The sequence below is a fragment of the Megalobrama amblycephala genome, linkage group LG4, assembly GCF_018812025.1.
Source record: "Megalobrama amblycephala isolate DHTTF-2021 linkage group LG4, ASM1881202v1, whole genome shotgun sequence".
Taxonomy (NCBI): Eukaryota; Metazoa; Chordata; class Actinopteri; order Cypriniformes; family Xenocyprididae; genus Megalobrama; species Megalobrama amblycephala.
Window position 1 is genome coordinate 30,139,945 of NC_063047.1, and position 19,932 is coordinate 30,159,876.

At 38.5% G+C, this 19,932-nt stretch overlaps 1 protein-coding gene across 2 annotated transcripts in view; it reads right to left on the reverse strand.

The window, feature by feature from the left end:
• Positions 1-204: 204 nt before the first annotated feature.
• The window catches only part of rtn4r (reticulon 4 receptor), a 112,595-nt gene continuing 92,867 nt past the window's right edge, over positions 205-19,932 (reverse strand). For both annotated transcript variants that reach the window (XM_048188810.1, XM_048188811.1), the window contains exon 2: positions 205-2,334. In XM_048188810.1, coding sequence (XP_048044767.1) covers positions 917-2,334 — 1,418 coding nt within the window. In that variant the 3' untranslated portion in view covers positions 205-916. The remainder of the gene's footprint in view (positions 2,335-19,932) is intronic.

Consider the following 19,932-nt stretch of genomic DNA (forward strand, 5'->3'; position numbering starts at 1 on the left):
ATTAATGAGCAGCAATATGTGCCTTTGAGGTTTCAATCCTAATGGGATATACACGAAATAGACATTCAGTTCTCCTGGGTTTCGTTTAGTATTTGTATTGAACTAAACTGAAAACCTTCCTATCACTAATGGAATATTAGCTTTTAATATTCAATATACCTATATTTTATGCAGTGCTGTTCTTCAGTCACATGAGAAGCCATCTGTAAAAAATGAGATATTTTATTTGTCATATATTTATGCTTGTACACCAGCAAAATAAAATGCATATCTATGATTCCATCGCAATTTCAGTGAACAAATAGACAGCATTCCTTCCCATGATGCCACCTGCAGTGTGTCATGACGCAAACAGAACATAGCACGTAGTTGGGGAGAGTTAAACATTTGTCTTTACTGAAATACTTATAAACATAAAAAATAGCATCAAACAAATGTATCACTTTTGAAAGAAACAATATTGGGAAAAAAAAAAAAGAAAAAAAAAAAAAATGTCAATCCCCTTAATTCCCGCAACATTCCTGGGTGTTTTCGGCGCTCTGTTTTAATCATGGTTTAAGGATTTTTTTTTCTTTTTCTTTTTTTTTTTTTAGTGGTTCATCTACAATAGTCACTTTCTGATCAGCTTATTTGGAGGTGATGTGGGAACAGGGAGCTCTTCGCGGTGTTGCTTAAACACAGCACATTAAAAGTACATAGAACAAACATTTGGGCACCGAGTTTTATATACATTAGATCTCGTGTATTCTGTAAAGGCATCCATTTCTTTTAATGCATCGTTAGCATTGCAACTTTATTCTCAACCATGCGGGGCAACGTCATAACCCCCTTTTTCACCGTCTTTTGCCTGTCCATGTAGGCTACTGCAGGTATTTTGTGTCATTGTCAAGAGCAAACTGATGGATGAGAGTATGAACTAGCACAAAGCCAGAGACAACCAGAACAAGGGGAGAAAGAGAACAGCCAATACTTGAACGGAGGACCCATGACCCTTTAGACAATACTGGTCTGATTTGGGCTTTTTGGAGCACTTTTTTTTCTTTCTAGATGGCGCTGTAGAAGGTTCCAGATTGTCAAGCAGCTCTGGGTTGATTTTGTCCAAGGTCTGGTCGAGGTTGTTGGACATGGTTCCCAAAGGACCATCATTGAGACTCTGCTTATTACGAGTGTCGTTTTTCGTTTGGTCGACCTCCCGAAACTTGGTCTTGGAGATGTTCTCCTTCTCTTTCAGGGGATTGTTGGTGATCTGCCGGCTGTTGTAGGATGAAGGATCCGGGAGGGACTTACTGGAGATAATGGAGGATTTGTCGCTATCCGAAAGACAGCACCTGGGAATGCTTTCGACAAGAGGATCATCAAGGGAGAGGAACTTTCCAGAGCGTGCCTTGGTGTTGAAGATACTGGTTTGAACCTGCGACGGAGAATCCACACACCCCTCCAAATCGTCGCTTTTCAGTCGTTTCAGGTCCTTCCCAGTCAGAGAAGTGGGAAGGTGGCATTCCAACTGGGAGCTGGACCCTTTGAAGCGTTTGAACCAGTCCCACAACGGCCTGGCTCGACAGTCACAAATCCATTGGTTCCCATTGAGCCTCAGGTACTGAAGGGACACCAGAGGGTTCATGGCCTCCCCTGTCAACATGGTGAGGTTGTTGTAAAAGAGAAACAAGGTGGTCAGCTTGCCCAGATCATTGAAAGCCCGCTGCTGCACGTGTATGATGCGGTTCTGGTGCAGGAGCAAGCGGTCAAGGTTGATGAGACCACGCAGCATGTGATCGGTCACCACCTTGATCTTGTTGTTATGTAAGAATAGGTAGGTGAGGTTCGCCAGGTCCAGGAAAGTGTCTTCGTGCAGGGCCAGAAGGTTATTATCCTGCAGGTACAGATACTGAAGCGAGAAGAGTCCTCGGAAAACTCCCACCGGGAGCTCGGACAGCCCGCATCTGTGCAGGTGAAGGGTGTGCAGCTTGGTCAGACCGCGAAACGCGGTGGGACTTATGATGCGAAGGTTGCTGTTGTCGCCGATGTCTAATTCTTCCAGTTTCTCCAGCCCGTAAAAGGCCCCCGCCTCAATATGGCTGATATTATTCGAGTACATCCACAAGACCGTGAGGTTATGCACAGAACTAAAGCTGGTTGATCGGACGACTGTCAGTTTGTTGCTCTGGAGGAATATTCGCTGGCTACGGATGGGGATCTCAGTGGGAATGGAGAACAGACCCTGCTGTTGACAGGCCAGCGTTGGCCTCGGCTCACTGTAGCACAGGCACTTCGCAGGGCAGCCGTTCATCACTGGCACCAGGTTAAGCCACAACACCAGGCAGAGGAGGCGACCACCTGTTGAGAAGAGACAGAAAGGCAAAGGGTCAGTTTGAGGTCAAGACCGCAGTACTTCATTTTGGCAGGTGGCATAATTTCCCGTTTGCTGTTGAATCTGTTGATCTGCTGAACAATTTTACACAAGCCTGAAATAAAACTGCAACACATACACTACCGTTCTAAATCTTGGAGTCGCTAAAACATTTGCTCAGCAAGGATGCATTAAATTCATCAAAAGTGAGAGTAAAGACATTTATAATGTTACAAAATATTTCCATTTAAAATAAATGATGTTTTTCGAACTCTCTATTCAAGAAAGAATCCAGGAAAAAATGCATGTTTCCAACAGTGTTTTCAACAGTGATAAAAATGTTTCTTGAGCAAATCAAGCATATTAGAATGATTTCTGAAGGATCATGTGACACTGAAGACTGGAGTGTCACATGATGCTGAAAATTCAGCTATGCATCACAGGAATAAATTACGTTTTAAAATATATTCAAACAGAAATAAAGTTATTTTAAATTGTAATAATATTTTACAATATTGCTGTTTTTACTGAATTTTGGATAAAATAAATGCAGCATTGGTGAGCAGAAGAGACTTCTTTTTAACATTTTTAGTTGCTTTGGAATGATACTTATTATGGAAAGAAAATCTAAATCTAAATTTAAATTAAAATAAATGTCACAATGGTACATTTCTAATTTACATCTAACATTAATATTGGTAGAAAAACAGTAATGTAATACAAAGCAAATCTATCACATAAAGAAAGTGTACATTTCTCCAAGAAATGACTTCACCTTTAAGAAGTTTAAAAATTAAATATAATATTGAAGCCATTCAGATGAGCTGACTGAAAACAGCATGCATTTAATTCAGACACAGCAAGCAAATGTGCTCTTCTATACATTACACAGCTCTAAAATGGCTGCCTGCCTGAGTGCAGGACCTGTCTATACTCGCGACTGCATGTGTGAATGCTACCGGCAAAAATTTGTGCCGCGGGATCCATTCCCATCCATCAGCCAACGCAAGCGAGAAAAGCCGGCCAAATGAGAGAACCGATAAATGAAACATAGGAGGGAGCCTTGAACAAAATTAGCTCCATCTTTGCTATTAGCACTAGCTAATCACATTCTAACATGGTGTAAGGGTTGACATTTAGTCTGTCCAGAGGAAGATAAGTCTGCTGTGGGTGTTTGATACGTGGTTGGGTGAGATGGGGCCAGGGGAAGGACTTAGGATGTTGGATCTGTGTCTCATGGGAGTGTAGCGAGTGTGAACATGCTTGAAGTGATTCTGGAGTGTTACAGATAAGATGGCCTTTCTCATCTCTGATCTGAAGCCCGGTGGTCTGTGTGTGTGGATGTGGCACAGAGGCATCTGAGGGTGGGTTTATCTATGGGAGGCACACAGATAAGAAATGTTGTTTTTATTCAGCCATTCTTGAAGTCACTCATTATTTAGGAGAGCAGATGAAAAAAGGCGTCCATCTATGAGATCTCTGTCATATATCACTGCAAGATTGATGCAGAGAGACATTAATCTCTGGGCAATTAATGCCGATGCACAACATCTGATACAAGTACTCCACAAGCCTCTATCTATCTAGAAGATGGATATCTGTCAATCTCATCGCATCTCAGTTTATCACAGTTGACCAGTATGCTGTACAGTGTTCTAAAAAGGTTCTAAAGAGATACGTTTTTAACTTTGATTTAAAAATATGTAATGCTGGTGCCATTCTAATATGGACTGGTAAACTGTTCCAAAGTTATTTTACTGTTCTAAAGTAAGTTAAAGCAAACTGGGAGCCAATGTAAAGACATTCAAACAGGAGTAATATGTTCACGTTTGTGAACACTAGTTAAATGTCTTGCAGCAGCGTTTTGGACCATTTGTAATCTAGATTGGAATTGTTTATTCCCAGATACAGGGAGTTACAATAGTCAAGTCTAGAAGAAATAAAAGCATGAATTGCAGTTTCAAAGTGCTTAAAAGAAAGGAACATATTCACTTTAGCCAGTGCTCTTAGTTGGTAAAAACTTGGTTTGACAACTAAATTTATTTGCCTATCAAATTTAAGTGCACTATCAAATAAGTATTTTTTTCTTTTTACACATGATTTAACTGAAGAAGATAAAACACCACAATTTAAATGAGAAATGTTTGAGATTTCAGGTGAGCCAAACACGATGATCTCTGTTTTACTCTCATTTAGATTTAAAAAAATATAACGACATCCAGGCTTTTACATCTGAAAGACAGGTACAGAGGGAGTTTAAGCCATTTTTGTGCTTCAAATAAAGTTGAGTATCATCTGCATAGCAATGATACAAGCCATGCTTTTCAAAAATAAAGCCTAAAGGAAGCATAGATAGAGAAAACAATAAAGGGGTGAAAACAGAGCCTTGGGGGACCCCAAAAGTCAAGGGGACCACACCCGAATGCCATCCTCCTACAGTAGTCAACATTTGAAGTGGATCAAAAAAGGTTTTGATCCACTTCAAATGTTGACTACTATACACTCTAAAAAATGCTGGGTTAAAAACAACCCAAGTTGGGTTGAAAATGGACAAACCCAGCGATTGGGTTGTTTTAACCCAGCAGTTGTGTTAAATTGAATTATTTGTATGGAAAACAAAAGGAGACAGAATATTGAACATGGACTTGAGATAATTGTGCATAGAGAGAGAGAGAGAGAGGCAACAGGGACGAGTGACAATCTCTGACTTGGCACATTTGCATACTGTATGTTTCCAGCATATGGAAAGCATGTAATGTCATGTACAACATTTTATCTCAACCATACAAGTGGGTATGAAAAGTAATGGCGGCTCTTGTCTTGAGACCAACAGGGGTGTTTTGGAAATGGTATGGATTCGAACAAACTCCCAATTGTAAACACTGGATTTCTGGTTGTACCTAGGATATCTAAGTCCACTAAAGGAGGGAGAGCGTTTTCACATTTGGCTCCGAAACTCTGGAATAGCCTTAATGTTAGGGGCTCAGACTCGCTCGCCCAGCAGGTTGGGCAAACATTTAACCCTACCATTGGGTTAAAACAACCCAATTGCTGGGTTTGTCCATTTTCAACCCAACTTGGGTTGTTTTTAACCCAGCATTTTTTAGAGTGTATATTGATCAAAAAGCTCCTATTTTTAAGGTATGAACAAAACCAACTTAGTGTAGTTCCGCTGATGCCCACAACTTGATCTAGCCAAGAAAGCAGGACCTCATGGTCAACTGTATCAACTGCAGCACTTAAATCTAAAAGTACCAGTACAACAGATTCAGAGTCAGTGGCCATTAAAACATCATTTAAAACTTTTACAAGTGCCGTCTCTGTAGAGTAAAGTTTTCTAAAACCTGATTGGAAAACATCGAAAACCTTATTGTCATTCAAAAAGCTCCGCAGCTGGTGAAGATCCACTTTCTCCAAAATTTTAGATAAAAAATAAATATTAGAGAGAGGCTGAAAATTAGATACGATTGCTGGATCCAGATTAGGCCTTTTTTTAAACCATCTGGTACAATTTCTGATTCCAGGCACTTATTATAAAAAACTAGAAGAACAGGGGCAATCAATCAATCAATCAATCAATCAATCAATCAATCAATCAATCAATCAATCAATCAATCAATCAGTCTATCTATCTATCTATCTATCTATCTATCTATCTATCTATCTATCTATCTATCTATCTATCTATCAGAATAGATAGATTGACACAGAAAGAACAACAGAATGATAGATAGATAGATAGATAGATAGATAGATAGATAGATAGATAGATAGATAGATAGATAGATAGATAGAATAACGTCTCGGGTTACTTGTGTAACCCTGGTTCCCTGAATCGGGAACGAGACGCTACGCCATATGGGAACCCATAACGTCATATGACGTAGCGTCGACAGTTCCCATGAAAGGGAATTTAATTGCTCTTCTTTCATGAATAGCATTGTATTATAACATCCATCACAATACCCTCAACATCTTGTGACCGTTCACCAACTCATTCTTCAACCATGTTTACATAATCACACCCATGTGAGCTATTTTCACGTGCACACGCGGAAGGCAGAGGAGCCTGTAGATCCTCTCGCCCGGCTTCCTGGATTCTTCTCCGTCCCTCAATCTTGCAGCTTGTTAAATGGAGCTTGCTTGAGGCTTGACAGCATCCCTGTGTTACACTTTCCCTCAAATATCCTCCCTCTCCCTCTCCGGCTCCTGTCATCTTCCACCAGTGAGCTGTCAGCCTTCCTCTCTGTCTTTCTGCTTCACAGCGCTTCTCTTTCACCCTCACTGCCGATAAAAATATTCCATTGCCGCGCTTTGAAACGTTAGGCTTCATGAATCTACCAGACCTTCTGTTTTATCTTCTAGTCATTAGTGGACTATCCCCACCCACACAATGCACGTCGGAGACCCATTTTCAAAGCTCTTTTTTTTTCATCCGGAGCCGACCGTGCTAACCTTGCGCTTCCTCTGTGTCTTTCATCTGTTTAGTGCTGAGTAAAGCTACTCAAAATGTCATACGCCATCCTCCAATTATTTCGGTGCATTGTCTCATCCCCTGGACAGTCACATACCCGTGTCCTTTATCGCTGGGCGCCCTTCACTGTAAAGGCCATTTGGCAGACATGGACTACATACTAGCACTCAATGTTTTTCTACCTCGTCTCCATCAGTATGCCGGTCATGTCTCTCCTTTCTCTAATCCCAGTAAGGAGCCCCACTTTGCCTTTTTATATTTCTGTTTTTCTCCTTTTCAGTCAAGGGAAAGCCCGTATCCTGTCTTGCCATCGAAACAACAGCTACACAAGCCTGTTTCATAAAAGGTTATTGCTTTGCAGCCCACAATCTATATTAGTGTTTACCGACCTATTAGTTTTGCATTACCTCTGGTATTTTTCTAAACTCAAGAGAATCCCTCATAATAGCAGCAGCACTCCAGCCGACCGGTTACTCATTTTGCAGAGAAGCCAAGCTGCATTCTCAGATGACGAGCTTATTAGCAGCGCGCCGTTCTACGTGCTGAGGACCACCCTCTTGCAAAACTGACAAGCCGAACGGTGTTTTCAGCTTTGCATAAAATGCACTGATTGCTGCTTGTCTCTCCACTTGTGTGAAAAGCTCTCATCCTGATATAAAAGACGCCACGGGAGAGCGAATAAACCATTGATAAACAGGGAGGCGAAATCAAGGATACTTCTCTGCTGTCTAATTGAATTATTTGTATGGAAAACAAAAGGAGACAGAATATTGAACATGGACTTGAGATAATTGTGCATAGAGAGAGAGAGGCAACAGGGACGAGTGACAATCTCTGACTTGGCACATTTGCATACTGTATGTTTTCAGCATATGGAAAGCATGTAATGTCATGTACAACATTTTATCTCAACCACACAAGTGGGTATGAAAAGTAATGGCGGCTCTTGTCTTGAGACCAACAGGGGTGTTTTGGAAATGGTATGGATTAGAACAAACTCCCAATTGTAAACACTGGAACACACTGGATTTCTGGTTGTACCTAGGATATCTAAGTCCACTAAAGGAGGGAGAGCGTTTTCACATTTGGCTCCGAAACTCTGGAATAGCCTTCCTGATAATGTTAGGGGCTCGGACTCGCTCACCCAGTTTAAATCTAGATTAAAGACGCATCTCTTTAGCCAAGCATTCACATAATGCATCTCATACCAGATCAATTGCACGTGACTATCTTTGCTTAATACTATGAACAGCAGCTACGCTAATTATTCTCCATTTGCTTTTCTGTGACTAGAGAGTACATCAGCTTCAGTTTGGATCCAGCCTCTTAAGAAGACCTCAGATGACCAACACCTATGAAGAGACGGCGCCAACTCCTGCGAGGACTTCAGAAGACGCAATCATCTGGATCAACATGCACATTGCCCAATTTCTATATATCCTAATTATTGTTAATGTAATTCATTTTTCCAGGAGCTCATTGCTTCTACCTTCAGTTAAACTGCTAACAGTGATTGTAAATTAACTGCCTAAATTATTACATTATTTGCTAACTGCATTCTTTAAATTGTAATGTTGACATGCATTCTCTGTAAAGCTGCTTTGAAATGATATGTATCGTGAAACGCGCTATACAAATAAATATAAATTGAATTGAATAGTTCATCCTGCATTATTTGCAATACAGACATGAATGATGCCTGAATGAATGATCACAATTTTCACCTTGTGGACAATGAAAATTGATGGAAACATCCCACAGACCCATATCTAGGGACAAATAATTTTCTTAACCAGTACTTTTTGTATTGGTTTCCATTAAAACCATCCTTAAAACAAGATAAGTTTACTTCTTAAGTAATTACTGTAGTGTAAAATAATTAAACAATAAACAATATATTTAAAAAAAAAAAAAAAATTGCTTTGTTTTGATTTAGGCTTAAGCCTCACTAAATTTTGTATGGAGTAAAGGGAAAAAATATTTTTAGAACTCACATTTTTTGAGTTCCCTGAGAAACTTTGCGCTCGCTCGGAAAATGTTTGCGTTCCCTCAAGAAACTTTGCGATTGCTTGCAAAACCTTTGCATTCCCTCGCAAAACAAAACAAAAAAACACAAAGGTTTTGTGAGAGAACACATTTTCTCGGGGAACGCAAAACTTTTGCAAAATATAATTTTTCCTTCCATCTCATTTTTTTTTTTTTTTCATCACCATGTGGGCTCCACATTTGTTAGATTTATGCATTTAAAAGGACACTACTTCAGTAAGAAAAGTAACATTTTAAGACATACTGTATTCTCTGAAATCAAGTCTTAGTATTTTATGCAATTTGCGCCTTTATGGATGTTTAGATATTTTTTATGGAAAACAAGTATTTCAATTATTAAGATTTTGCAGTGCAAAGGACTAATATAGTGGGATATTTTGACTCGGGCAAGCATCCACCCACAACACCCTAGCAACGCCCTGACAACCACCCTGAACATCTTAGCAACCACATAAAAATCTCCTGGCAACCACCTACCCTGGTATTGCTGACGGGTTTTGCACAGTGTGAGTACACTGATATTCTGTTCAGAATTGATTTGAATATTATGTGAGAATTTATTCAAATTTTTCATTTTGGTCTGAAATAAAAAAGGACAAAAAATGAATGAAATCATAATCTAGTGGCTTCATACTTCAGGTGATTTTTGAGGGCATCTGAGTCACCCGTCATATCATTACCCGTCAGCGCCATTTTCTGCATTACATGAATATAGAGGATTACTCATTTCCGTAGTTGACATTAATTACACTCATTACCACTGAATAAACAAATGAGTGACAGTGCCAACATCTTAATCATGCAGCAGAATATAAAAATAAATTCACCACATTTCAAGCCTCTTTAGCACCCACTGGTTCCGCTCCGTTGTGAGCTTTCTGAAGGCCAATTAAAGTACCAATTAAAATCGAGTGCCAAGTTTAGATGTAGAGAGAAAGAGTAAAAAATAGTGATCGAGACTTCATCTATTTTTGTTAAGTGTTGATGTATGGTATTAGACACCACACTGAAATTGAATTACTAATTTCAGATACTGGAGTGAACACATGGATTTTAGATTTTACACCTTTAAAATAGCAGCACATGTAATCCATTTGCAGAATTATTGCTGCTTTTATTTCTGACATTAAAACGATTATATAATATGACTTTAAAAAATATCTGTATTGTATAAATCTAGTATGTATTGACTAGGAAATATCTTGGAGGTCAAGCTAGTTAAAAAGGTTAACGAGGAGACCATCACACCAGCATCTCATGCTGTAGACCACCATCCAAAGCAACAAATGCTGATGACTAGCTGTGAATTGTGAAATCTTAACGGGGTCATATCATACATTGTTTTTTTTATACAGATGTAACCGGTCCTACCCACCCCGCTCCGAGCAAGATTTGAACCCGGGTCGCCAGCATGGGAAGCGGGTGCGCTAACAAGGACGCTAAAGACACTGCGACTCTAGAAGCCAGGGGACTGAGGTTTACACGCACAACTCTTACTGGCCTAAGTCTGTTACACTCCCATCAGGGTCACGGCACCAAATGTAACCGGTCCTACTCGACCCGCTACAAACGGGACGTGGCGTCTCCAACATGGGACGCGGGAGCGCTAACAAGGACGCTAAAGACCACAGTCTCTAGCATCAGTCGCTAGTGCGCCTCATGAGGCGGGAGGGGAGTGAGCTTTATATGCACAGCTCTTGCTGGCCTACGTCCCTTACACACACACACACACACGCACACTCACTCATACAATGAACCAATGTATGAAAGACACAAACAGCTTTCATAAGCTTTCTGCTGACTGTGACTGTATGGATTCTGATCACCCAGCAGGCATTATTGACCTGCACACATGGACGGTCATGAGTTCAAATGTATCAGCCTCTAGTTCCTGTACATTTGATCATCAGCAGCAGCAGCAGTGTTGATGGGGAGGTAGAGGTTAAAGCCAGTGAGGAGCAGTGTGGATGTAGGTGTTGTAGCCGATAACAGGCTGTTCCACACACTTTTCTCTCAGCTCCTCTCAATGCCTTTCCTAATTGCTACTTTCTTTTTCCTCCCTGCAGCAAAATCCGTAATATAATTTCACCTCTTTTGTCTGCTTTCCCCTTTTCCTATTTGAGTTTGTTTTGAATCCAATTTGACTCTTTGTTTTGTTTTGTTTTTTGTTCTTCTTGTGACCTGAGTGACTACAGCATGGGTCATAGTATTCATTAGAATGATGTAAGAAAGCCACATAGGCTAAGAATGAAAATTTTTGCAAGCAGTTTCAATAAATGTTTTTTTTTGTTGAACAAAAGAAGCTGTGTGCTCATATGCCTGCATTCCCCATGAAACAAAGTCAAATGCATGATCATTGGATCTTAAATTTAGATGCAATTTAATTTGATTTATTAAAGAAAACCTAAAGGTTACTTTAGGATTTGAATCCGGATACCCTTTCACATTGAATATAATATGTCTGAAGCAGCGTTATGATAGTTAAAGGTGCAGTAAGTAATTTCTGAGAAATGTTATGGAAAGTGGATCTGACCGAGCACCACAACACTCAGCAGAAGTTGCTGTGTCCACTCGTGATGGGGGAGGAGAGAGAGTGAGCAAGAGGAAGATTTGAAGAAAGATTGTAGAAAGAGAGATGGCTGAGAGACATTACCAAAGAAAAAGGTCAGAGGAATATCACTGGAAAAAGAAAGGTTATCAGGCAAGAGCTTTAGGACCCGTGTTAATATTAGAAAAGCTAGTTTGGACGCTATAATATTTTTTTATGTTTTTGAAAGAAGTTTCTTATACTCACCAAGGTTACTTTTATTTAACAATAAATACAGTAAAACAGTAATATTGTGAAATATTATTACAATTTTCTATTTTAATACATTAAAATGCAATTTATTCTTGTGATCAAAACTCAATTTTCAGCACCATTACTCTATTCTTCAGTGTCCTTCAGAAATCACTCTAATATGCTGATTTTGCAGCTCAAGAAACATTTCTTATTATTATCAATGTTGAAAACAGTTGTGCTGCTATTTTTTTTTTTTTTGGAAACCTTAATGCAAAGAACAGCATTTATTTGTAATGTAACAATGTAAGTCGTTACGGTCAATTTTCATCAATTTAATGCATCTTTGCATTAAAATGTAAATTGTACCACTAGAATATCAAACTGTTCACTTAAGAACTACTAAGCTAAAAAGTGTTTTCTTTCTCTAGCCATATCTTATTACACCCGGACAGAAAAAACACAACAAAACAAAACAAAACAAAAATAATAAACAACGTCCCTGACCCCTTTAACATGTAGACATATTTACCACACGTCCTGTGGACATAAAGGATTAAGACACCAGGAAAAGGTAAAGGGCAGAATAGAGGGACATTTAGAAGAGATATTGGGTGAGAGTAAAGAGGCAACAGGAAAGGTGACAGAGATGGAAGGTGTTAAAACGTAAAGATGAATGCTCAAGGAGAACAGATGCCTGAGGTTTCTGCAGTAACATTGAGTATGAGCTGTAGAATGCAGATGATTTTATTGATGCTGGAGCAAAGCGAAGCAGATCAGGACTTATTTGTGTCTTCCTTCTGTACCACATGCTCGAAGTTTGCCAGATGGTTCATGAATAACAGAGAATCGAGCAGGTTGCGGGAAAAATAAATAAAGGAAGGCACACAGACACTTTGGTTTACTACTGAGGCCAGAAACATACTTTATGCAAGTTCACAAATGCAAATAAATGCTTGGCCAACACATTACCATTATACAAAAGTAAAAATACTTTTTCTAAAAGCAGCTTAATGTGAATAGAGAACTGCAAGTAAGTCATTTTAGGTAGAATTCTCCAATTTCCCAATTTCGTATACAGCTATTTCTGACCAACCATTTTTATTTTTTTATTCTGTGCAGGAATTACACACTTTACTTGCTTTTTGCATTATTGTGATGGTACTAAACCTCAAGGAGGTGCTAGTGTTACCATTTGCCATTAAATCAGAAGTGTTGTTTAAGCAGCATATATACTCTTAAAGAGGCTATATGTAAGAATTTTCATTTATTAATCACTTTTTTTATTGCCGATGTGTGAACAGCTTGTAACAAAACTTAAAAAACGAGACCTTCCTTGACTTCCTAGATTGTCTATGAAAGCCTGTAGATTGATTTTTATGTGAAATAAAAATTTGCCAGGAAAATGAAAAGGATGTTACGTTTACGTGCGCTCCTATGAGCTTCTCTTCTGTTCTATGACACATGAAATGAATGCTTGTACAATGTTCAGGATAATGCCGAAAGAGCTACTCAGTACTGTAATGCCAAAAGGAGAAAATCCAGCACGACTTTTAGCGGACCAAGCGAATCATGATTATGTATTTCTGCTCAGCTAGCGACATTGGGCATCCACCACACATCAAAAGCTAATACTTTTTCATATGCTGTCTACTTTCTTTGTATAATAGTTCTATCTAATAACATATTAGACAGGACTGTTAAACAGATCGTAACCTGAAGACGAAGAATGCGAGCACTGTGTGCTCAGGTTCTGGCTGTAAAAATAAAAGTCACAACAACAAGTGCAGTTTACGTCACTTCAGACTTCCTACTGGTGGTGCGAATGCAACCAGGAAAATGGCCCTAGGGGAACAGTTCCTGGTGGCTAGTTCCTATAACTATGTTCCTAAAACAACAAGGTGCCTTATAATTATACCATGCTTATGTTTATTTATTTTTTTTATTATTATTATTTAAAGGTGCCATCGAACGTTTTTTTACAAGATGTAGTATAAGTCTAAGGTGTCCCCTGAATGTGTCTGTGAAGTTTTAGCTCAAAATACCCCACAGATTTTTTTTTTTATTAATTTTTTTAACTGCCTGTTTTGGGGCATAATTAGAAATGTGCCAATTCAGGTTGCGGCCCCTTTAATTGCTCGCGCTCTCCTCCCCCGGAGCTCGCGCTTGCCTTAAACAGTGCATAAACAAAGTTTAGACAGCTAATATAACCCTCAAAATGGATCTTTACAAAGTGTTCGTCCTGCATACTGCATGCATGCGTCGGATTATGTGAGTATTGTATTTATTTGGATGTTTACATTTGATTCTGAATGAATTTGAGGCTGTGATCCGTGGCTAACGGCTAATGCTACACTGTTGAAGAGATTTATAAAGAATGAAGTTGTGTTTATGAATTATACAGACTGCAAGTGTTTAATAATGAAAATAACGATGGCTCTCGTCTCCGTGAATACAGTAAGAAACGATGGTAACTTTAACCACATTTAACAGTACATTAGCAACATGCTAACGAAACATTTAGAAAGACGGTATACAAATATCACTAAAAATATCATGATATCATGGATCATGTCAGTTATTATTGCTCCATCTGCCATTTTTCGCTATTGTTCTTGCTTGCTTACCTAGTCTGATGATTCAGCTGTGCACAGATCCAGACGTTAATACTGGTTGCCCTTGTGTAATGCCTCCATCATGGGCTGGCATATGCAAATATTGGGGGCGTACATATTAATGATCCCGACTGTTACGTAACAGTCTGTGTTATGTAGAGATTCGCCTGTTCTGCGGAGGTCTTTTAAACAAATGAGATTTATATAAGAAGGAGGAAACAATGGAGTTTGAGACTCACTGTATGTCATTTCCATGTACTGAACTCTTGTTATTTAACTATGCCGAGATAAATTACATTTTTAATTCTAGGCACCTTTAAAGAAGAAACCAAACCAATGTACATTTGACATTTGAGGCTTAATGCTATAGAAAAGCAATAAAAATAAACCAGGAAAAGTGTTTTCAGCTTGTTTTTTATGTTTATATATAAATATGCCATGTAGTTGCTTCAAACAATGGTATAAAGCGATTCAAAACAACATTCAATATAAATTGTGACAATTATAATTAATAATTACAATTTCAAGGGACTAATCGACAATTATGATTTTTGTCATAATCGTCGTGCAGCCCTAGTCTATACTTTTAAATAACTCATCTGTCGACATAGTTGTGGTGATTCACAGAGCTGGTGCAAACATATCCACATTGCTATGATCAGATGCTTTCTTAATGGCTGCTTTCTCACTGCTGTCATTTTTGTTGTGTTTATTCTGTTATTAAGGGGAAAGCATGCAGCATATATTCATCTAAACGTCGCTCTCAACAGCGTGGACGGCATCTGGATGTTCTTCTAAGCAAAGAACAGAAACAAACCACCTTGAGTATATGAGGCACTGAATCACATTCAGTGACGTGCACGAGTGTGAGCACAAGAAGTTGATGGCTGCAGTTCATTTAATGGCCACCGGTGTCGCTAATGACAAGGGTTTCTGAATTCTATAGACCCTTTAAAAATTGTTTAAAAGATCTAACTTACTTGACAGTATTCTCTTCAAACTGATGCTCCACCATTACAGTAGTTAATCTGAAAACTGAATGTACACTACTGTTCAAAAGTTTGGGGTCTTATTATAATAATTTCTTCTTATCAATGTTGAAAACAGTTGTGCTGCTTAATATTTTTGTGGATTTTTTTTTTCAGGATTCTTTGATGAATAGAAACTTCAGAATAACAGTAGTTTTAAAATAGAAATCTTTTGTAACATTATATATGTCTTTACTGTCACTTTTGCTCAATTTGCTAGGGGTGTGACGAGACAGGTATCTCACGAGACAAGACGAGACTTGAGATTGAGTCCACGAGACGAGACAAGATTTTTACACACTATTTTTAAGAAATCCTAAATGGCGAAATACATGACTAGAAAAATATTCTGCAGGTGTATTTGAAATGTTTTAACTAATCATCTTGTAATGAATGTCATTTCAGTTCTACTTTCTGAGTATGAATTATCATATGCAGTAAAAGACAACAATACTCAAGTACTGAGTCAATAACTCAACTGACTGACATCTCTTCTGTATGATTTCAGTCTCTTCAGACCTTACTGTACATGATTTATGAGCTTCTACAACTTTTGACCTCCTAACTGAACTCCTTTCCACAAACTGATAGAAATAAAACAGTATGAATAAAAATGGTAACGCTTTACAATAAGGTCTAATTTATTAACATTAATGTATTAACCAACATCAACTAACAATGAGCAATATATTTGCTACAGTATTTATTAATCTTTGTTTATTTTAGTTAATAAAAATAGTCATTCATTGTTAGTTCATGATAGTTCACAGTGCTTTAACTAATGTTAACAAATGAAACCTTACTGTTTGTGCTTAATAAGATTAAGAGACAACTGTTGTTCATTTTTATGGTAACACTTTACAATAAGTGCAACCATAATCGCACTCTCTCAATATTCAAAGTGCAAATAAGACCACATTTTTCTTTGATACAGAGCTAAGAGATGGTTACAACTACACTGCCCAGCCTAAAATAGCTTTCATATTGAGAGATATCTGTATTCATCAGGGGGTATCGAAATCGCGTTTGAATGCGTCCTCGCGCTTACTTTCACTTTCGCGATCGCGTGTACTCTGTGAATATGGAGCGGCGACCGTTATCCAACTGAATTAAATGTTTTTTTATTTAAATACAAAGCAAAAGGACAGTGGAGGCGTAATGTAAACAAAGCGGTGGGATATTCTTTCCTACTCATCCTAACCACACTGTCATGGCAACATCACGAGACTACTTTTCGCCTCGACGAGAAATCTCGTCACACATTAGTCTCGCGAGATCTCGTGACACGAGATCTCGTCACACCCCTAATTCTTGCTGAATAAAAGTATTCATTTCTACAGCATTCTGACACATTTAGGAACCAATAGCCATGAAATTGAGCTCAGTAGCTAAAAGCATCTGTTCATGTACCAGTGTAAGATTGTACATCATGTTTCAGGGCTAAGACTGCTGCATTTAAATTGATTATGAATTTTCAATGAAGACATTGTAAATACTAAACTTTACAGTGAGTGGCTAATAATATAAGACTTTGGGAGGTGAGGTTTCAGGTCCAAAAACACTTCACCCATTCTGATTATTATATTAAAAATATTAATATTTTGAGTACTTCTAATAGCACTTTCCAGTTCTCTCCGAACAATTTCCATTGCTTAACTCTGAATTTCCCTTCTCCTCCCACCCATGCAATCCACTTCTCTTGCTAACAATTATGATTTCCCAGCCCATTTGTCACAAGCCCACATGCTCCACCTGGATTATGAGCCAAAATAAACACAAACACAAATATAATCATATTATATTCATAACTATTCCCAAAGTTTCATCTTAAGTCAGCATAGTCATAACTAATAGTTTCAGTACTCAGAGGCTGCTATTAACAGAGCCTGTAATACATGCAATATGCATCTCCACAGAATTAGAACACCCATAATTCACAAAGTACAACAAATGCACCGCCACTTAGAGACCCATAACATGACTTGCAAAGCTCTCATTCCTGTTGAAATAGGAAATTTGGGAAGGCCATTTAAAAACAAGCCAATAGCTTTTTGTTTTTACATCACAGCTGTGAACCATGATTTGCTTCTTGTTATTGCTATTCAGAAGATGGTGGTACTTAATCATTCTAAACAGCATTTGGACATGATTAGCCATAGACATTTTGGTCAATTTTCCTATAAGAAAAAGAGTATACATTTTGAATGTTTTGTTAAAGGTACAATATGTAATAATTGTGTCCGCTAGAGGTCGCTAGAAGCCTAATCAAAACAAAGGCGTAGCTTGATGACGCCAAGTTTTAGAGCGGAACCTTGGGACATGTGGTCTCCATCTCAATGGACGGTGCAAAAGAACAGGGATAGGACTTGGGAACAAATCATGTTCATGGATGCGATTATTAACGTTACAGTAGTATGAAGCAAAGCAGGACCGAGTGTTGTGGGAGCTGAACGAGGCCGCTGGAGCAACTGAGCAACACATGCCACGAGCAGCTGAGCTTTTATTATGACACAGTCGCCGGCGCCGCTTCCGCTTTTCTGGTCATGAGTATGAGCAAAGAATATAGTCTTTGGTATGAGGTAACGCAGCTCTGTTTATTATTAGATAAGTTACATTCGAATGTGTTGAAAACAACGTTATAACGTTACTCTATGCGTTCGCTCTGCGGCTAATGTGAGACACTGTTACACACTGCAGTAAGATAGATTGATCATATTAAATACTGGATGGCTTGTGTTGATAAATGTCATGCAATTAATTTTAAAACGTACTGTATGATGGAGAAAATGCTGTATTACTGTTACTAAAAATAAAGCTGCATCTGATTATGCTATGTTAGCTACTTGACAAAATAGTGTTTTTCTCTGAGGCATGGTGAAGCATGGTACTCGCAAAAAAATAAAGAAAATTAGATTTAAACAATAAGACTAAACATGTTGAGCTATATAACAACAATTTGTTTTCTGTCTATAAATATATCAAAACAGTTGTTCCCTTGTCTATTAAAATGTGTAATATTTTAAAGCGTCTTTGGTGTTTCCATGGTTTCTACATAATAAAACAGGAAACCGTGGGTAACGCGAGTATGACGCAACTGACAGGCGACTCCTCACACGTCCCGGAGCCTTGGCTAAAATTGGCAATTTTCTCACGATTTACAAATAGTTGGAAACATTTGGGATATTGTAAGTACTCAAGTGAACAAAATATATAATACTGGCCTAGTGGTTTTTGGATATTTTACTGCAAAAATATTACATATTGCACCTTTAATCTTTATAGAACAATAGAACGGTGTCATTTTAGTATTATTTATATACTATTATAGTATTTTTAAATATTGATGTGCTTTTGTCTTATATACAGTATATTTGTTTTTATATACTGCTATATACTGTTATACACACACACACACAGTGCTCAGCGTAAATGAAAGTTACTTGAAAAGTAACATTTTAAACAATATCTCAATGAACACAAAAACAATTTCCAAAATGTTGACAAGACTAAGTTTATGACTAAGCTTATGTTTTTACTTACAAAGTAAGGTTAATAATATAACTTAGAGAACAAAATTTTCAGTTTTACTCAAATTAGGGTGATGCAAAAATGCAAAAAAACACCCCACTTAAAGTCTCTGGAGCAAAGCTACATTTTAATTTAACAAGAATTCAGTCACAGGTGCGTCTTATTCATTACACAGGTGTCCAGCAGACAGTTGACTATAAAAGGGTGTTAAAACCCCTTCCCATTTCATACTGTCAGCAATAGCACCACATGGCAGAGAAATGTCACAAGACCTGAGAAAGAAAATAATTTCTTTACACCAGAAAGGTGAAGGCTACAAGAAGATCAGCAAAGCTTTACTTATCAGTCAGAATACTATAGCAAAAGTGGTACAAACATTTAAAAAAGATGGAACTGCAACCATCTCACAGAGACGTCCAGGTCGTCCACGGATGTTAACAACTCGACAGGAGCGTCTTCTGATGAGAAGTGTTCAAGAAAATCAGCATGCAAGTTCACTGCAGTTATCTAAAGAAGTAGAAAGCCAAACTGGGGTACGCTGCAGAGGAATGGCATGCATGGGTGCCGTCCACGAAAGAAGCCTCTCCTACAGCCCAAGCACAAAAAAAGCCCGCCTAGAGATTGCCAGGGCCCATGCTGACAAAGATGAAGACTACTGGGACTCTATACTCTGGAGTGATGAGACCAAGATAAATATTTTTGGAACTGATGGCTTCAAAACATGGTGGTGGCAGAGTCCTTATGTGGGGCTGCATGAGAGCTGCTGGTATCGGGGAGCTGCATTTCATTGATGGTATCATGAATTCACAGATGTACTGCTCTATACTGAAAGAGAAGATGCTACCATCACTCCGTGCCCTTGGTCGTCGTGCACTTTTCCAACATGACAATGATCCTAAACACACATCTAAGGCCACTGTTGGATTTCTGAAGAAGAACAGGGTGAAGGTAATTCAGTGGCTCCTGATCTAAACCCAATTGAACACCTATGGGGAATTCTGAAGAGACAAGTTGAGCATCACTCTCCATCCAGCATCCAGTCTCTGAAAGAGGTCATTCTTGAAGAATGTCGCCAACTTGTTCATTCCATGCCTAGAAGACTTGGTGCTGTCATT